Source organism: Artemia franciscana, unplaced genomic scaffold (genome assembly GCF_032884065.1).
Source record: "Artemia franciscana unplaced genomic scaffold, ASM3288406v1 PGA_scaffold_32, whole genome shotgun sequence".
NCBI classification, from domain to species: Eukaryota; Metazoa; Arthropoda; class Branchiopoda; order Anostraca; family Artemiidae; genus Artemia; species Artemia franciscana.
Window position 1 is genome coordinate 258,637 of NW_027062665.1, and position 21,046 is coordinate 279,682.

The window sequence follows — 21,046 nt, forward strand, 5'->3', positions numbered from 1 at the left end:
TTTTCATTACTTGAGGAGAATTGAAGGTGCAGATAATTTTCTTCCTGTGCTGTTTAGATTAAAAAGAATAGAAAATAGATTACCATATATATTAAACTGATACTGAATACAAATATGTTAATGCAAATTAATTGAAGTACCAAGGCCACTAAAGCCAAATGTAATTTTTTAAACTTGCAGAAAGTTACAAAACCATACACTTCTTAAAATATTAGCAAAAACCAGCAATTAAATTTTTGAAATCATACAAAATTCTGGTTTTAAGCAATGAATACACCTAAAATTGAGTCAGGTTGCAAAAATGTTTTTGTTTTGAAGTTTTTGGTGCTTCAACAGTTTTCAAATGTTAAGGTTAAGAAAATTGATAGTTAAATACACCGTATCTTAAATTTTCATAGAGATAATAAACATTGTAGGACCTCTTAGAATGAAGAATATTTAATCATCTTTATTAGATGGATAATGTGATGTTTGATGTAGTAGCACAATTATTAACTAGAAGAAGATTAAAAAGTGTGTTAATCAAATTGAATACAGGAATAATCTTATTAAAGTTTTTAATAGTTAATATAATTATAAAATAAAACAGTCCTTTCAAAAAGCAGCTGAAAACTGGAGGATATTTAAAAAATATTTTCTGAAATACTTATGTGTGAAAAAGACTATTTTAATTCAAGGAAATAAAACAATTTAAATAAATGTCGTTATTAACTTTACCATATAATTAAACTAAAGTTTAGGAACTGCTAAAAAATACACATCAAGTCAAAGTGTAAGCAGGTATGATTTAAGTAAACTTGGAGCCAATTATTCTATTCTAGTTGAGTCTATATTTAAAAATAAACTCCAATTTTAGTTTTAGATGAAGTTTTTAAGTATGCTGAAGGAAATTTAAAAATTCAAAGAAAAAGACTTGACAATATTAAATTCTCTTGCAGCTAGTTTTGGTTCAGCTAATTCTAAATTAGACCAATTATCCCAAAAGTGATCAAAATTAGTTAAAAAAAAAATTAAAAAAGAACGATTTTTATTTCATTTAACCTTTTTTATTTCATTACTAAAAAAGACCATTTTGTACTGAAAGATTTTGCCATGGAACTGCTCCTGGACAAGAAAAATATTCCATGAACATATTACGCACTTGGATGGCATTAGGGCTAGCAGCATTTCCTGATAAATTTTCTGATGGTTGTAAAAAAGAGCTGTTACGCCAAGTTCCAGGAATAATATTTCCATCTACTTCTCGGTCAACAACTATTGACAGAGAGTATCTGGATGAATTTGTAGTTATCAGAAAATTGCGCAGCACACAAGTAGCTTTAACAATATGGTCCATTGCATCAAGCTTACAATTAACACTACTTCTCAGTATCCTAAACTTTACAGACATAATTCCAAATGCGTTTTCTACCACCCTTCTAGCCCGTGTCAAACGATAATTGAAAATTCTTTGCTGTGTGGTTAGGCTTGAATACCTTGGGTATGGTCGCATAAGATTTTTTTGAAGAGGAAAAGCCTCATCTCCAACAAAAATGAATTGAAAAAGATTCTCAGAGTTTAACAAAGATGAGGGATCTGGAATTGGGAGGGTGGCATTCCGCAAAGCAGCACCAAAACCAGATCTTGCAAAAATACTACTATCATTTTCTTTACCCTTTGCACCTACATCTACATAAATAAATTTGTAATGAGCATCTGCAACAGCCATTAAAACAATACTATGAAATTCGTGAAAATTATTAAAGTCAGATCCAGAGTTGGCTGGGCATTGGATTCGACAGTGCTTCCCATCTATTGCCCCAATACAATGAGGAAAGTTCCAAATTTCATAAAAATCCCTAGCAATTGCATAAAAGTCATCTTTTTCGGGTGGCTTCATGTATATCGGCTGCAAATTCTTCCAAATTGCTTGGTATGTTTGAGCAATAATACCAGAAATGGTGGATCGTCCCATCCTATAACACAATGACAGAGAAGCCATTGAATTTCCAGTTACAAGATATCTAAAAGTAAAAAGAAAATTGTTCAGTGGTTGACAAACCAAGATCTTCTTTCAAGTAGGTGCTTAGGTTTAATCACTCTAGTCAGTCCAGCGTTCGGACTCGCCTATAAACTCCAATAAATTCCTATATTTTAATGCACTCCTATAAAATGCCTATATTTTGGCTAAAATCCTATTATTCCTATATTTTCGGCTGAAGAGCACTAAGAAATTTATTCGTGATTTGGAATTTTCACTGCTCATTAAGTAAGCCAAGAAGTGCTTCTCTTTGCTTTTGACTCTGCTTGTAGACTGTGCTTTCTTTTGGTCTAGATTGATAGTTACAAAAGTTGAGCTGTCTGAACTTAACCAATGCTTTGTGTTGGGCTTAGTAAGCTGCTTCTGCCTGGGCTATGCTGTTGTGTTGACTTAACAGCCTATGTTTTTTTTGTCATGTTGGGCTCGTCCAAAATGAGCGAAAATCAGTATATAGGCTAGCAGTCTCTGCTTAATGAGACTGGAGTTCTTGTGACTTATGCATTTCCTGGCTGAACGCTATTTAAAAGGCTGATGCAAATACGGCCGAGTTTCGGATATATCCACATTTTTTCTTCTTATGGTCTTTAAATCTTGGGGTGCTATTTTGCAGGTGATGCTTGGTAATTAAGTATGGGGCCTACCAAGTTTAACAGTTCATGGCCTGCTAAGACGGATTGCAGCGGTAGAAAGATTGGCGAATGGTGTAAGACTGGGAATGACCAGTACTCGTCCTTTTGCAAACTACTTGGAAAGCCGTAGTTGCTGCTCAACTACATCCACTGCAGCTTCATCTGACCGGACAATTTCGATTTGATGAAACATCCAAGGATAAGCCATTAGTTGGTACAAACATGTTCTGTGAGCGTGATGCCGCTTATAAAGCTGAGTTAATATGGGCACTTCAGACGGTACAGAGTTCCATGTCTGCTGACTCTTCTGACCATATTGTCGGAACCTTCCATGCGATGTTCCCCAGTAAGATCCGGGACGGAATGTGCCTAAGTGCGAAGAAGCTCACGTATCTGATCACCGACGCGCTGCATCCTTACTTTAATCAAATGCTTGTGAAGGACATTTAGTCGTATTCTGTACTAGAATATGATGAGACAACCAACAACGCTGATATGAAAGAGTTACAGATACGTGCTCAATATTGGTCCTCATACGGAAACGAAATCCAGAGCAGACATTTATGCACAAGTTTTATGGGCCAAGCGACAAGTGATGACCCGTATAGGAAGATTATGTCAGCCATTGAGCAGAATCAGCTGCCACTTGAAACTGATCACGCTTGGAAGTGACGGACCAAACGTCAACAAAAGCGTTTGGAACAAGTTCGATGCCGACAAAAAGAAATTTATGGAAAAAGGAATGTTGAACATTGGTACTTGCAACATCCATATAATCCATAACGCTTTCTTGAAAGGTCTTCAGGTTTTCGGAGAAGAAAGTTTCGACTTTGTTATTCTTGTGCATTCATTTTTTGATGGCTTGCCTGCATGTTGTGAAGACTATCGAAAGTGCCAAATAAAGTGAGAGTACCAGAGAATGCTTTTTATAAAGCATGTCCCAAGCCGCTGGCTGACGATTCGACGTGCCCTTACTAGGATCATGCAGCAGTGGCCGGCAATCTTTCCTGAACTTCGTGCCGAGAGAGAAAAAACTGAAGAAACTTCTGCCCACTCCCAAATTGCTGAAGATTATGACTTACATCAAAAGTGCTATGATGAAGGCGCAACTTGAGTTTGTTCTAGCCTCAGTAGAATTGTTCACGAGTTTCACTCAACTGTTCCAGAAAGAAGAGCCTCTCATTCATGTTCTGCACTCGCAGATCAAAAAACGGGTTGTGACACTTTTTGGACGGATCTTTACTCCAGATTTCGTGACCGAGACAGAAAATTTCTCGCCAGAAATGTTGAATCTTGCTGTAAAAATTTTCAGAAAATCCCATAGTATCAGAAAATGTGGAGCGAGCTTCCCGTGAAAAAGCAACACTGAAAAACAAGGCCATTTTTTATGTCAGTGTGCGAAAACATTTTATTGCGGGTATTCGCCATATTTTAAACAAATGTCCTCTGTAAAAGGATGGTTTTCTAGAGGCTTTACGCTGCTTGAGTCCGACCAACATGAAAGATTCAAGAAGCATTGCAGACGTAGCGTTTGTGGTACGCGAGATTGCGATTTGAGTAAGCTCAGACATCGCCCAGGCTGAGTGGCTGCTTTTGTGAACGGAAACTGGACCCCGGGAGGACATTACTCGGATCAATCATTTTGGGAGCCATTATTTTTGACTGGTGAATTAGCGCAGGGACAGCAAGTACCCGGAACTTACCAAACTTATCAAAGTGGGCCGATTTTATCGCATGGTAGCGCAGATATTGAGTGTGGGTTCTCGCGTTCTGGTAGGATTTTCGGTGAATACCAGGCGTTATTTGTCAGAACGCGTTCTGGATGCGAGACTCATGGTATATGACACGTTGAGACTTTATGGAAGAAAACCAGAACGGTTTTTATTTCAAAAGAACTCTTGAATCTTGCACGTTCCGTACGGTCTCGGTATCAACAATATCTGGACGAAAAGAAAAAAGAAGAGCTATCCGAGAAGGGCAAAGCAGCTTTCGAAAAGGATAACCTGCAGAAGTTGCAGGAGGTCAATGAAAAAAAGAAAGAAATAGAAGACCTGGAAAGCAAAAAAAAACATCAAACATCAGATTAAGAAAAGAGAACTGTAGCAGATACTATACTTCAGGAAGCGACTGACAGAATGAAGAAGGCTGCCGAGTCCAAGAGTTCCATAGACATTGCCCTAGCTGTTTCTTTGCTCGAAGGAGCTGCGAAGTCCAGAACAGGTGAAAGAGAGCAGATGGTGTAATTTGTGAGAATGGAGCAGTCTCGTGCAAAGAAAAAAACCGACCTCATATCGAAATCGATGCCCAAGAAGCAGCAAGAGTGATTCCAAGTATTTTACCTGTAGCAGTCAATCGTTGGCACAGTATGTGTATCTGATTTTTTTTTTTTTTTTTTTTTACTTTTTTTACTTTTTTTATTATTTGTACGGTTTGTATTTGAAGTAAATAAATAAAAAAAAAAAAAAACAGAAATCCGAGAAATAACGAATGTATGTGACCAAGCATCCCGCGCCATCTACTACAGATGTGGTCCCGAAGACTTCCAAATCCTATATTTGGCCTATATTTGGGCTCGGGAAATCCTATAAAAATAGGACAGAGCCTATAATTTGAAACGAACCGACCTGTCCGAACCCTGTCAGTCATTTATTTAAGCATATACATCATTTACCTAAATCATAGACAAAAATTTATTTAGGCATATAGCTTTTGTTTGTTCAGTAATTTAAGGATTAGTTAACTTAACACAATTTTTAATCCATGTTCAATCTACAGTGAAAGTTGTTTTTATGGAAAGTTGAAAGTTGTTTTGGGTACAATATGTTGTATCCAACAAGTTCTGCAAATGACTTCTAATTTTCATTTAGATGCACCTATTAGCCTGGATAAATTCATTTTATTGCTTTTCTGGTTCCATCTGAATTATAAATTTAACATTTTAACACTGAATTATTTGGTTATATTTGCCAAAAGGACTAGTAAGTTCTTTTGTAACTTGAGACATGGAACCAAGGGTTCTATTCCATTGTTGTACAGCAGTTACTGATTTAATCCGTGGAAGATAGCAATAACTTGTTTTTATTTTATGAATAAATTGATGGTGCACCAACTATTATAAAATCAATGATAAGCAGGAAGATGGATTGAAAAGGGGCATAAGTGACAACCTAAACTATAATAGGCTTCCAACAACAAAAGATTTTATTGTGTTTATGATCACAGACAAAATTTGGTTTGTTACTAAATAATAGGAAAGATCTTTGGAAAATATTCCCATCTTGTGCTGCACCCCATTTTATGTGTTTGTTGAAAGCAGTCCTCCTCCTAAAGAGATATGCTGCATCTTAGTAAAAAATACTTTGATTTTGTAAATATTTCCTATATCTTCCTTCTAAGCACATTTATTCAAAATGAGTCAGAATTTCCATGACTGGGATCCTTTTCATCATTTAGATGGTATTAACCTCCATGCTGAGCATAAATCAGCATTAGCAAAGCTGTGCCTTGTGCCTCTTTTTTGTGAATAGTGCTTTAAGTGATTTCAAATTTTAATTTTTTTTTCTTGTTTCTTATGCTTATTCAAGTTTGATTTCTGTATAGAGTGTTATAACTGTGTTCTGATAAACTAAAAAAATAGTAATTGCAAAAGTTACAAATGTAAGCTACTCTAGACCCTTCTTCTTTATTTAAGACAAATTAATTTTATATTGAGCCAAAGTACAGGTCCAAAAACATGAAATACTAAACATATTCACCTAAGTGTAACAGCTAGACGGGCTTTGGCTAATATAGATGGCCTCATTACTGTATCCTGTTTTTGAATATCAGCTTTGATCAAAGTTACAATTGAATCCAATTGTTCTTTGTCCATCCTGTATGTTTGAAAAAAAACAGTTCAGAGTCCATCTGTTACATTTCTTTAGTGAGGGCTCCATAAAACCCATGGATGTCTCTCAACTGTAAAGTAACAAATAATAACTCATATTATAGCTAAAAAGCCGTTCAGAGTCCATCTGTTCCATTTCTTTAGTGAGGGCTCCATAAAACCCATGGATGTCTCTCAACTGTAAAGTAACAAATAATAACTCATATTAAAGCTAAAAAGCCACATATAAAGTTTGTTTTACAAAATTTCAGAACAAGGCAAATTCCAAGAAATACAGACATTTTTTTGTTATATACAAATTTTATCATTTATTCTATAATAATCAGCTAATAAGAACTAACTTAAAATCTAGCAAAAAAATTTTGGAAGTGTTACCTTAACCTCAAAGAACATCTCTTTCAGATATCCTTTGTAATCTTACAACAAAGAACATAGTACAGATGGGTCTACGAGTCTGAAAAACCCTTTCCAGCATAAGATAAAGGCTTTAGATTAATTTTTAAAGCTATATTTGTCTCAGAAATGGATTTTCTAAGATAGTGAGAATACCCTATTAGTCATTTTTCAGATTAAAGTAAAAAAGCTGACAAAATTTGGCCTAAAGTTATTTGAGGTTATTTTTAAACAGAGGACAAGAGAAAATCCAAAAACTATAACAAAATCTATTCCACAAAATTTAATAAAAAATACCAATTGCTTTCAAAAAGGCAAAAAAAGAGCTTAATTGCATCTCTCATGAAGAAAATTGGGTAGCATTTTATGCAGGTGGAACAACCTTATAGAAGATATTGTCCCTGCACTGTCTGTTAAGGTATTAAAGGCTACATTAGAAAAGAAACCATCCACAAAGCTGTAGAATTGTGACTAAGAGGCTTTTTGTTTAACCAATCAAATATGAAAGAACAGTTGGGTTAATTGTGTAAGAAGCTTCTACTTTGCATTTGGTCATTTTAATCAAGTGAGTCTATAGAATGGCAAAATATGAAATCACTCCTGGATGTGATTTAAGGGAAGTTAACTGTCTTATGCAACAATCCTTGGTAACACTCTTGCATTTAGCTTCATCTGAGCTAAATGCTACAAGGACAAATTGACCCTAGAATAATGGGGTTAGATATAGTGGTAGAATATATAAAAGTTTTTGTTTACTAATTTGGTGAGTATTTATTCTTTTTATGTCTACTTACTTCTGACCCAAAGTTGATTCTTATTACTGAATAATACCACATTAAAAAAGATCAAGTAAGTTCTTCAGTCTACACAGGCTAGGCTGAAACTTAGTCTAAAGTTTATTTAATCCTAATCAGAGTAATTCCAATGGTTGGCAAAGTCCAGGGCAAAATAGGTTCAAGACTTCTCTTGACTCAAATATAAGCACAAAAAAAGCTGTGACTTGATTTAATGACAAATTAAAAAACAATATATATACTATTTCCTGTAGGCTACTGCAAAGAAACTAGAGTGAAGACTACCAAAACTTTTGTCAAACTTTCCTAATAATTGTTCACTTAAACTTACCCTCCCCTCTAAAAAGTTATTTGCTGAATTTGTAAATGACAACATAACTTGGGTAGGATGAAAATATACATCAATATATCCCTTAATACTTTTTTTATTTTGTTTCATTTTTTTTTAAATTGATTCTGTAGGAAATCACATTTTGATTTGTTATTTAGGAAAGTACAAAAAGAGGCATCATACTATGTAGGCTATTAAATTATATCCTAGCTAAATTATGTTATCAATTAAGAGACAAATTAGCTAGTTTTAACTCTATTTCTCTTAACTCCTTCATTTGCAAATATATAGCCTAAATTGTATATGTTTTATACATTTTCATATTTCCTCATTTTATGTACCTTCTTAAATCTATTAAAGCTATTAAATATATTTGAACAAAATAGGGACAATAGCAAAATGTATGAGACATATATAGATTAAGCTCATTAAGTGGAGAGGTGTTGACAAAGTAAAGTGAAGTAGCCTACCTTTAGAAACCATTTAGTCTACACAAAGTAGTCTATGTACTTTATGATTTTTTACAGTTGTTTTAACAATATTATAGTATTTCCTTTGAATGGGCAAAGCAGTACATTAATATTATTTTGTAAATTAGGATGAGTTTCTTTCTGTATTGTCACTGTACTCCCACATAAAAATGTTGATGACAGGCTGAGTGTTTTTAGCATCTTAATAGCCTAAAATTATAAAAATAATGGAATTAACCCCTTACAGCACATACTGGACGCACCCACCACCTCTTTTTTTCCTAATTCTTCTACTACGTTCAGAATTGCGTCGTCTTTCATCTAAAAGAGCACCTACAATTGCCAAATCTTCCAAATCAGAATCCATGTTTGAACTTTTCAAATATTCCAACATCAAAAATATTTTCGGCACTAACTTCGTGCTTACCCTATACATATAGACGCTTTTTGGCGTGTGAACACTTTTTCTTGGAACCTTTAAGAATTTCGCTATAGGATTTTTATAAAATCTTATGCGTGTAAACTTGGCATAAACAGGTATGATCGATGTGAAAATTTTAAATGCATTTGTACCAAGTCGAAATCTGTCGCAAATCCTCCAAGAATTGGAATCTGCCAAACGCATGAATTATAGAGGTATGAGTGGTTATCTATCTTTACCACCAGAACTAAAAAGAGTTCTATCTAAAGCAGAAAATATTTATCACAGAGATATTGGGAATATTGGGAAACGCTACATTGGCACCATCGAATGACGGATTTCCTAATCTCTAATTTCCTAATCTCGAACGAATTTCTGGATTTCCTAAATGTTTAATATTTACAATCAAAATTATTCACGCTAAAGTATTCAAATTTAAAAAAAAACTCGTTGAAATTCTTTATCCCTTGTGGTGAAAGTCCTTCTGAAATAACTATGCATAAGAAATAACTAAATAAGGACAAAAGACCCTAAAATCGTCGAAAAAGGTCTTGTTTAGGAGTGAAGACTTAACCAAATTAGACAAGAAATTGATGAAAGAAGGAGAATTTTGAACATATTCCATTGCATAGCTCAATTAGGATTCTGTTGTGTTTATTTTGTATTCGTCGGGACAAGTACTAAACAGGTATGATCGATGTGAAAATTTTAAATGCATTTGTACCAAGTCCAAATATGTCGCAAATCCTCCAAGAATTGGAATCTGCCAAACGCATGGATTATAGAGGAATGAGTGGTTATCTATCTTTACCACCAGAACTAAAGAGAGTTCTATCTAAAGCAGAAGATATTTATCACAGATATATTGGGAATATTGGGAAAACGCTCCATTGGCACCATCGAATGACGTCTGCAACTATCCATTTTACTAATGAATCTGGTGAGTATTACTTGGATGTAACTGCTTTTCAAATGGCATTGCCATTTGCTTGGAATGAAACGAAAGACAAAATATCATTTGAAACTCTGCTATCTATAACAGGATTGACTGATGCTGACTTGCGGAACACTTTATGGTCAATCGTGGGGCTTCCAAAACGAAAGCAGCAAGTGCTATTATATTCTCCAACGTGCCAAAGTCAGGAAGACTTCACCTATTCTAGTAATTTTCGGATCAATGAGAATTTTGCTCTTATCAGAAATGGGAAGGTTCAAAAGTTTGGCCAATTAAAGTGAATTTAATTGGGCGATCACGGTTAGTGACAAAAGAAGAGAAAGATGAACTAGATAAGGCAATTATGAAGCAGAGAGCTACTATAGTACAGGTATTTGATCAAGAGTTGGATGCTCTGGAAGTTGAAACTGTTGAAAAAGAAACAATTCACCCCCAAAAGAGTTACAAGATGAATTAGTTCTGTGCTGATATTTTTGTATTTGCTGTTTATAAAGTGAACATTTCCCGACCTTATACTTTTCACTGATAGAAAAAGATATGCAATACAATACAAAAAAAAACGCAAAAAAGTATTGTAATAAGCATGACTAAATGAAAATAAACTATTATTGATTAAATGTTAAAAACCATTCCTTTCCAAAAATCTAATTAATAAATCTTTAGCAAGTTTTAGCCGATTCGACGCACGTCATTAAACCACAGAAAAATACCTGGCTGGAAAAATGTGGTTTTTTGGGAAAGTATAAAAAGTAAAGTTTTCTAGCTTTGGTGGTTTTGTTGTTCTTAAGTCATTTGTCGTCTAAAAAGGATATAGCATAAGTAAGTGTGATTTAGGTTTTGTTGAGCGTCTTTATAAATTTTAATGGTTGTATAGTGCTTGTCCTGCATTTTCAGTTAATACAGTAGTTGAGAGATAACCTTGGATTTCCTTAGTTTGAACTCAGACAGGACCAACGCATACTTTTCTAGGAATTTGGGATCGACTGTGGTGTTGCAGTTATCTACGCCTGCGGCTGCTAGCACTGGGTGTTTCGAACCCGGAGGGCTCGCCTTAACAAGCGTTAAGGCCCCCGAAAAAGATTCACGCCAGGCAGTTGACCGTTGGGCTAGTACAGTCTTCAGGCGCAGCGAACCGAGTGACCTAAGAACATTACAGTGGTGGCAGCGGTACTGAGTTAAAAAAGGGACATCCAAGGGCTAGGTCTCTTCCGTCATGTCTTTGACAGAAGAGCAGGAAAAGAAAATATCCTCTCTCACGACGGTATTAGGGATAGCAAAAAGTATTCCTGAATATGCGGGAACAAGCGACGTAGATGAGTTCATTGAAAGTCTCGAAATCTTCAATGAACTTGCACAGCCGTATGACTTTAAGACTAAGAAGCAGCGTCTAGCGACTAGGCTAAGAGGAAGTGCCTTGCAATATTTTGATTCTGTTAGAGATATGGAAACTGTATATGACTGTATGAACAAATTAATTGAGACTTTTAAAGCTAGGTTTATTGAAACAAGTTCGACCGAAAAACTAAAAACAGAAGTAGTAACATTTGATAGCTCCATGAGCATTAGGGAGTATGCAGACAAAATTTGTAGAGCAGTATGTTTACAGCTAGGAAAAACTGGGGCAGATGAAACAATCCAAAAAGTACAATTACACGCATTTACGCAGGGATTGTCGAAAAAATTAATTAGACTTTTACTGTCTCGAAAACCAGATTCACTGGATGAAGCCACAAGGCTCATAGAGAGAGAAATACAAATAGATGAAACAATGAAAAAATTTGAACAAATGTCGATCAATATAACAGAAGGAGAGAATAACAGGGATCGGGGTAGAAAGCGAGTAAGATTTTTTAAGGAAACTCAGAAGGACGGGTCTAGAAGCTTTTTTCGACCCAGATTTGAGGAGACAACTGGAGATTGGAAGCGATTTCATAAGAAAGACAAAAGAGGAGACCAAAGGACGAATCTGAAAAGACAGGGGATCACCTGCTATTATTGCGGAAAGCCTAGTCATTGTGCTTCTGAATGTCGTACCAGAATTCGTAATGGAGACAGAGGTTACAGAGAATATGGATCCCAAAGGCAGGTAAATCAGACAAATTGTGGACCCAGAGGAGAAGAATCCAAAGGGTCTCCTCGAGGAAGGGTCAAAGGACGATTTTTCAGACCATTTAGCGCCAACAGGGACATCCCAGGACCAAGCAACAAATGCACACCTGGAAGAGATGGAGGAAATTTTGTTAGAGAATTCATCCCCAGAAACCAAAGAATGGTTCAGGCAAATGCAACAGAGGAGTCATGGGACGATCCTACACCAAGCTCATTTTGGCCAAACTACATATCAGGAAACGGTCATGGGGGAAATTTAAACGAAATGCCAAGCCTTTGAGGGTCGTAAAGGCTGCGAGTCGCACTAGACCCTTATACAGTGTTCAATGTGGTGATTTTCATAATTCTACGAATTTACCCATAGTTCGATGTTTTAGTATAAAGTGTTTTAAAAATGTACCTTGTCTAATTGATACGGGGGCTTCGACTTCAATGATCAGAGAGGAAATATTTAGGAGACTACCGTCAAATATACAAAATAAAATTCAAAAATGTACGAACAGCCTAACATCAATCACAGGTCATCAGTTGAGCATTTTGGGGGAATGCCATTTAAAACTTCATACAGACAAAGAAGGGATCATTGTGCGGATGATTATTTGCAGGAAACTGCCATTTCCATGCATACTAGGGGTAGATACACTTCGAAAATATGGTATAATTTGGAATCCGACCAGTAATGAAATCAAAATCACTAGCCCCACAATAAAAAGGGATTTTAATTGCACAACTTCACAGGATACCAATCCTTGCCAAACATATGAATTACAGCTTAATAATAAGGTAACAATAGAGGCAAGGACTTGCATTCAGGTTTTAGCAACAACAAATACTGAACCCAATCAGCGAATAACTGCTTTAATAGAAGGCTATGCGATAGACAAATAGCCTTCTATTTTTGTTGAAAGTCAGCTTTTGACCATAGAAAGGGGGACAGCGTTCTTGAAAATGTCAAATATGACCAATCAAAAGGTCAAGATTCCAAAAATTAAGCTAGGAGTAGCAGAACAGATTTCTCATGAAAATATCAGGTCACTTGAAAATTTCAAGTTATGGGCAAATAGTGTACAGGATACATCTTTCAATACACCACGATCAAAGCAGGAGGAATATGGCATGACAAAAACTGAATTCTTGGCACAGTTTGACCTTAAACATTTGTCGCAGAGCACCATACAGCAAGTTGGTGAGATTTTGTGGGAATACACAAATAATCATACTCAGATAATCAGACACAAGTCTGATTATGCTTAACACATTTATTTACACACAAAATACCCACAGAAGGCCCCCCGATTAGAAAGCAACCATACTAAACACCTTATCATTTACGATTGTGGCTAGATAAACAAATTAAAGACATGGAAACACAAGGGGTCATCAAAGAAGCTGTTAGCGAATGGTGTTTTCCATTGGTTATTGTGCGAAAGAAAGATAACACATGGCGATGTTGTGTGGATTTTAGAGCCTTGAACGCTGTTACAGTGAAAGATGTAATGAAATTTCCCCGCATAGATTCCATTTTGGACTCACTAGGAGGATCTAATTTCTACACTAGTTTCGATCTGATGGCTGGTTACTGGCAAATAGCACTAGATCCCGAATCCAAGCATAAGGCTACTGTCATATTAGACGATGGTAGGACATTCACATTTCAGCGGATGCCTTTCGGTTTATCTTTCAGTCCGAATTGCTTCAGCAGACTCATGAATTTGGTTCTGAAAGAGAACGATCAGGAAAATGTTTCTCACACTAACACCAAAAAGAAAACAGACACACTGATCTATTTGGATGATGTCATTTTGTTCACTGAAACAAATGAAAGTCAGTTGGATGGACTGAAAAGAATTTTGGGAAAATTCGAGAGAGCAGGTTTGAAATTAAAACCCCAAAAACTACAAATATTGGTGCAGAAGCTGGTCTTCTTAGGTCATCAAATAAATCAAGGGACCATCTCTCCAAACCCAGATAAACTAGAAATTATCAAGGAACTAAAGCCTCCAATTAATAAGAAAACCTGTAGATCAGTGTGTGGATTATTAAGCTATTTCTGGCGCTACGTTCAAAATTATGCTGCTATCGCTAAACCTCTTACCGACCTCCTTAAGAAATCTGGAAATTTCGAATGGCCTCCAGCAGCAGTAGAAGCCCTTTCAAGGCTGAAACAGGAATTGTTAAAAGCTCCTGTCTTAGAGCTTCCCAACCTTTCTCATGATTTTTGCTTACAAACGGATACATCATCAGTAGGTATAGGAGCCGTGCTCTTCAATATTAATCCTAATGGAAAGGAGTCGATTGTTCAATATGCGAGTCGTGCTTTAACTGAGGCTGAAAGAAAGTATTCCACAGTTGAACGAGAATGTTTAGCTGCCGTCGTGTATATAGAACATTTTCGACAATTTCTCTTGGTGAAGAAACTTACCTTGAGGGTAGACCAAAAATCGCTAATTTGATTGCATACCATGCAAAACAGCTCCGCAAGGTTAACACGATGGGTGCTTCGTCTTCAAGCTTTTGACTATAATCCAATCTACATCAAAGGGCGTAGTACTATATTGCCAGATTTTTTGTCTCGAAATCCAAAGGAAATATCAGAACAATCTTTGACTATAGCCGAAATATAAGAGGAGAGCGCCAGCTTTTCGATAAGAAACATAGCACTTCATCAGGACAAAGACAATTTTTGCTCATCAATGAAAAAATTTATAGCGGAGGGTAAGGAATTACCCGAACACTACAAGCATCATATGAAGGACATAGATCATTACGAACTAGACGAAGACAAAAATGTCTTAGGAAGATACTACAGGCCATTACAGACGTATAGGCAAAATGACACCCGATTAATACCAGATATACCAAAGAGTATGGAGGGAGAAGTTATTTATTTCTCACATGTCGTAAATGGGTGCCATATAGGAGAAGCAAAACCATGGGTAGAATCAAGGGAAATTTCCATTTTCCAAATATGTATAAAAAGGTCAAAGAATTTATTCAGAGCTGCGAGAATTGCGCAAAACACAAATCACCACAAACAATGCCACGAGCAGAATTGGGGACTTATGGAGTACCAGCAGAAGTTGGAGACTATATCAATTGACATCTGGGGCTCAGGTGGTGGGCTTCCAGTATCAGCTCAAGGAAACAGGTGTGTTCTCACCATCGTGGACCATTTCAACTCAGTTTTATACGCCTACCCTGTGCCCGATGAAAAAGCAAGCACTATTGCAAAAACTCTAGTCACTCGCTTATTTTTGGAACATGGTATTTTTCCCAAAACCATTCTAACAGATAATGGGCATTGCTTTCGGGCCAAACTGCTAGACGAAGTCACCAGCTACCTTAAGATAAAGAGGTGGTATACATCAGCTTATATGGGCATGTGTAATGGGAAAGTAGAACGTAAACACCGTGAGCTTGCATACATGTTGGGTATTCATGCTAAGCAAGAACCAAATCATTGGGACGATCACCTACCGTTTGCAGTATTCGCAATAAATACCGCTTATTCTGCTACTTTAAGAGACACGCCGTTTTTCATACAGCACTTGCGGGATCCCAAGATTTGTATGGAGTCTATAGGTAATGAGCGTGTATACTATAATCTGGATCAGTATAAACAAGAAATGATTATGAGAATGAAAAAGGCAATGGAACAGGTAGCTAAAAACTTAGAAAAAGCTAAGGTAAAACAAAAAGATAAATATGATCGTAGAGTTAAAAATACACGGGAATATAAAATAGGAGATATAGTCTGGGTTCAAAAACCAAATTTGGAAGGAACAAAAAAGCTAAAAGAAAAATGGGATGGACCTTTTCGTGTGATAAAAATTCTTTCCAACAATTTAACATATATCTTGAGGCATTCAAAAAAGCAAACAGAGGAAATAGTACACCATAACCGCATCAAACCTGGTTTCTATCCCGAGCCATGGAAAGTGAAACCTGTGCGGGAAAATTATTTAGATACTGATGAAATGGCAGCCCCGGTTCTAACACATCAGCCATATCAGTTCTTAAGTCTTTTAACAATTATAACAAATGGGAGGAATTATAGTATCTAGCACGCACTTGGATGGACTACCTCAAACAATACAACCCGAAGGAAGACTTGTCAGATTCACCCGAATCGATTGACGTCGAATCTGGAGACGAGAATCCAAAGCAACATTTCTTTCCAACTAAACAGAGTTCACCGATTCCTCCGGCAGTCAATCCCTCCACCATTACAGAAGCTATCAGCCCAATAGCTCACCCACCAAATAGTTTGCAAATGGGGGAACAGGCGAACACACCAAACATCAAACTTACCACAGGAAGAAAATTACTAACTTGTCCGGATTGTGGGCGACGTCGCATGCAAGACTGCGAGGAGCATGCACATGAAGGATTTCTGGACAGTGGTGATTACACTTGTGGCCCCAGCACCAGTGGAGCCAAAGAACCAAAGACGGAGTTCAATAGATTTCTAAAAGCTCTTCCATCAACTTTCTTGGTCCCTCTTCTTTACTTGTTTAATGGATGTTGGGAACGTGGTTATGCCCCAATAGCTTGGAAGTCTTCAACCATAGTCCGAATAAATACAGGTAAAGGAGATAGTTCTAATCCAGCTTCATATCATCCCATTGGCTTAACCACATGCATTGCTAAACTCTTTGAAAATATGATTAAGCTGAGATTTGTAGCCCCTTATTGATAATCTACTTATTGCTGAACAAGCAAGTTTTGGAAATGTAGATCAACCTTGGTATCTTAATCACATCTTGACCATGATATTAAGAAAGCTTTTACAAGAAAGACAGTTGTATCTGCAGTCTTCTTTGACATTAAGAAAGCGTATGATACTTTGGACCCATTTGTAATCCTTCGGCAGGTTCACAAATTTAAAGATGAAAATTTTTTCTGGAATTGGTATAGGGCAGTGCTTTCTAATAGGCCTATCAAAACTAGAGTTGGATCTACTAAAATAGTCTCATTAGGCGTTCCTCAAGGAGGGTTCTGAGTCTTATTCTTTTCAACATAGTGATTATTGATATTATTTTCACTGATATGCCCTCAATAAAATTTGCCTTATATGCAGATGGCTAAGTCCTTTGGACTGAAGGTGCTTCTCCTGAAACTTGTCAACCCAAGCTCCAAGGAGCTATTGATAAACTGTCAATATGGCTTAATACAAAAAAGTGTGCTCTTTTTATCCCAAAAACTACTGGCATGTTTTTTTCTAGGATAAATGATCATAGACAAGATCGTCCCTCAACTAATCTGACTCTATATAAATAGCACATTCATTTTGCCAGGAATGTGAAGTTTCTAGGTATTTGACTTGATAATAAGTTAAATTGGAATGTTCATATTTCTTAACTGACAGATGTACTCAAAAAACGGCTGAATTTTATGTATGCTGTTACTGGCCAAAAGTGGGGTGTTAGCCGAGATGGTCTTCGAAAACTATTCATGTCCATAATATATGGAAAGATTGAATATTGTCTCCCTGTGTATTACTCAGCTTCAAAAAATTTAATTTCTAAAAATGAATCAATAGTGCACCATGGCATGAGACTAATCATGAGACTAATTGCAGCTCTCTTCAATGAGATTAATATCCCTTCTTTAGAAGAAATATTCTTGAAACTTTCCTCTAATTATTTCATGAGAGTAAATACTAATCAAAACCACCATGTTCTCAAGAAGTGTCCCATAAATCACACATTTTTCCTGTGAAAATTAGAAGCCACATAGTAGTCCAGCCATTGTCAAGTTAACTTCCTTACTGAATGGTATATGTGTTCCCAAGAACCTAATCTTTTCTTGCCAGACCCAAATATTCTCCAATACTCCTAATACCACTGATAATGTTATAGATATAAATATTCCTGGCATGGATTGCCCTAAGAATAAAATGAAGAGTCTAATCCTTTGTCAACTAAAATTATCTAAAATGGTAGAATTTTGTAATTGGAAAGATATTTACTGATGGATCAGTCTAAAAAAAGATGGAAAGGCATCCATAGGCATTATTTCTGAGTAGAATGGTTCATCAGTTGGAATTAGGGTTTCAGATAGAATTTTAATTTTTCATGCGGAATGCCTTGCTCTCCAAAAAGCTCTGGACATAGTGCCGGAAGCAGGATCAGGTGTATTTGTTATCTTTCCTGATTCTAAAATTGTTTGTTCTGATCTAGGCAAGGGAGAGTTATTCCAATCATTGTATATCTACAGAAGAAGATTCAGAAAAAAATGTCTTCTCATGCTGTTCAACTGAAAATGATTTGGGTTCCTTCTTACATAACGATTAGGGGAAACAAAATTGCTGACAGTATTGCAAAACAGGCTATTAACCATCCAATTATTTGGAAGATTGCTCCCACAGTAAATGAATCCACAAACTTAATAACCTCTACTGCAAATTCTCTTAGAATCAATAATTTCTGTATTGTAACAACAAATATATATGTTTGGTCTTTTGCAGGTTACTGTATCATAAATCACCTTATCCACCCAAACAGGAAACTCTATTGTCAATCTGAGGACAGGACATGCAATGACCAGATCTTGTCAAGCACAACATCATCTTACAGATAGCAAGTCAGGCCTTTTTATAGGTGTGTAGATATTGATGAAACAATTGATCACATTCTCTCAGAATGTCCTGTTTCACAATTGAGAGAAATATTCTAATCAGAAAAATTGAATCATTGGGCCTGAAGACTTCCATCCCTCTTTTTTTAGGTTTTAACCATGTTAGTAAAGATAAAGAGAGAAAAATAATAGAGGCAGTGGGAATTTTTGTGTCTTCAATGAGTATCATCAACAGGTTGTAGTTTCATTTGATATTATTAGGTTTGTTGCTTTTTTACCAGTCAAAAGAGTGTGATGAGAAGAGAAGATGATTTGTAGTATATATTTTCTTTCTTTGTATTTATTTTATTTTTATTTTGTTTCTATGATACTTGTTTAATTATTGTTTGATGATCAAGAGGGCAAAAGCCAAGCATATTTTCTCTACAACAACAACAGGTACTATCCAATCTCCTTAAAAATACAAATAGTTTTGCCATCTAGTTGGATAATTTGATCAATCTCTTTTGCAATAATCAAATTTGTCAACTAGCTGACAAGTAAATTTACCCCAAAAAACTATTCCTTTCTCAACTAGTTGACAAGAAATTTCTCCCTAACAACACTTTCTTTCCAACTAGCTAGAAAAAAAACATTACCTCAGAAACACTTTGGTTAACCTTCTAGTTGGTAAGTAACTTTTCCCCAGAAAATTTTTTATTAACCAACTAACTGATGAAAACTTTGCCCCAGAAAACATTTCCTTTTCCAAATAGCTGGAAAAAGCGGTTGCCCCAGAAACAATTCTGTTAACCATCTAGTTGGCAAATAACATTGCCCCATAAACTCTTCTGTTAACCATCTAGTTGGCAAGTAGCATTTCCCCAGAAAATGTTCATTACCCAACTAGCTTTAGCAAAAATCCAAAGTGAAGTTTTAGGTAGCCTATAAGCTATTTTAATAGGCTAGATTAGCAGTTTATCTTAATTTTAGACAAGACACAAACATAAGGCAGGATGGAGGTAACCTAGATCTGAGTAGGGCTGTGATGGGACACCACCCTTTGAAAAATGGAAAAAAATTAGCATATAGTTTTATATTAACTAGTTGACAAGTAATTCTCCCCAGCAACACTTTCATTGCAACTAGCTAAAAACAAGCATTGCTCCAGAAACTCTTCTGTTAACCATCCAGTTGGCAAGTAAATTTTTCCCAGAAAAATTTTCATTAACCAACTAGGTGATGATAAACTTTGCCCCAGAAAGAATTTCCTTTTGCAACTAGCTTGAAAAAGAGGTTACCTCAGAAACTCTTCAGTAAACCAACTAATTAAAAACAACATTGCCCCAGATATGCTAACTTAATCAAATTAGCCGTGAAATCATTTGGACATAACTTTGGCCCTGGAAAAACAAGTTTCACTCATTAATTTCTATTGGGTGTAGTTTATTTTCTAAGATATAAGTTTATGCTTGGTGGCGCTAGGGTCGTATTCGGTGCCATTAACCTTTCCTGTGGAAAAAATCTGACGTTATTCTGGCATTACGAATTCTTTCAGAATTCTGCCATGAATACGAGATGAAGAGCTATTCACAAGCTTCTTAAAAACGTTATTTTTCTGCATTTTCATACATGGTGGCATAATATAAGATATTAAGATATGGTGGTATAAATGTTTTTTTTTTTTTTTGGCTTTTTACCGTATTTTTTAAACAGCCTTATAACACTTTTAGTTAGGATTACATGAAACCAAAGAATGAAAACATGTGTTTTCGAAGTATCAATAAAGGCTACCAAACGAATATACCTATTTTATACGTGATCTTCTAGCTCTTTCACTGTATGACGCAATTATTTGGATTTTCAACTATACTCAGCAGAACGGATATCTTCAAATTTTGATCAGATAATTTTGAGGGAAAATGGGTGTTGGAGTGGGCTCAGTTGCCCTCTAGTCCTCTTGATCACTTACAAAGGACACTAGAACCTTAATTTTCGTTCGAATGCGCCCTCTTTCGATCTTCTAGGTTCCATATGTCAATACGATCACCCCTGAACGAAAAAAGTATCCCTCATTGGCCTTCTGGCAAAAATAGCGAGATTCTGCAATTTTGAATATCAGAGCGTGAAACTTCTATAGTACGATTATCGGAAACGCTGAATCTGATGATGTGATTTTCATCAATGCTCATTGAATTTTGGGGGGGCGTTCTCCCCAATATCAAAAATCATGTAAATTTTTTCAGGCTCCTAACTTTTGATGGGCAACTCAAACATGATGAATCTTATGTTATTTGGAATCAGCATAATAAGATGATTCTTTTGATGTCAAAATTTTCAATATCAAAATCAAACATGGTCAATTAAATTTCCCAAGAAAATATTTTCAAAATTGAGGGGGGGGGAGGCAAAACAATAAGACGGATGTCCCCTTTTTAACAGATTTCACTGAACGGGGAGCTTCATGGAGAAAAGTGACT

General features: G+C 36.0%; 1 protein-coding gene across 2 annotated transcripts; it reads right to left on the minus strand.

Moving 5' to 3' along the window:
• Positions 1–75: 75 nt before the first annotated feature.
• LOC136041670 (uncharacterized) lies at positions 76–19,960 on the minus strand. Of its 2 annotated transcripts, none has more exons than XM_065726387.1 (3): positions 19,868–19,960; positions 6,405–6,606; positions 76–2,003 (listed from the first exon to the last, which is right to left on the minus strand). In XM_065726387.1, exons 2-3 carry the CDS (start codon positions 6,518–6,520, stop codon positions 1,058–1,060), a joined length of 1,062 nt encoding a protein of 353 aa, XP_065582459.1. In that variant the 5' UTR covers positions 6,521–6,606; positions 19,868–19,960; the 3' UTR covers positions 76–1,057. The 2 variants fall into 2 exon arrangements, with proteins under 2 accessions (XP_065582459.1, XP_065582460.1); XM_065726388.1 differs by lacking the exon at positions 19,868–19,960 and adding an exon at positions 8,769–8,836.
• Between the last annotated feature and the right edge of the window lie 1,086 nt (positions 19,961–21,046).

Bases quoted from the DNA above. Each gene is read 5' to 3' on its own strand.
- LOC136041670 (XM_065726387.1), bottom strand. From the start codon at position 6,520: ATGGACAAAGAACAATTGGATTCAATTGTAACTTTGATCAAAGCTGAT. The intron at 2,004-6,404 runs GTGAATATGTTT...TTTTACTTTTAG, and splicing joins CGTCTAGCTGTTACACTTAG to ATATCTTGTAACTGGAAATT.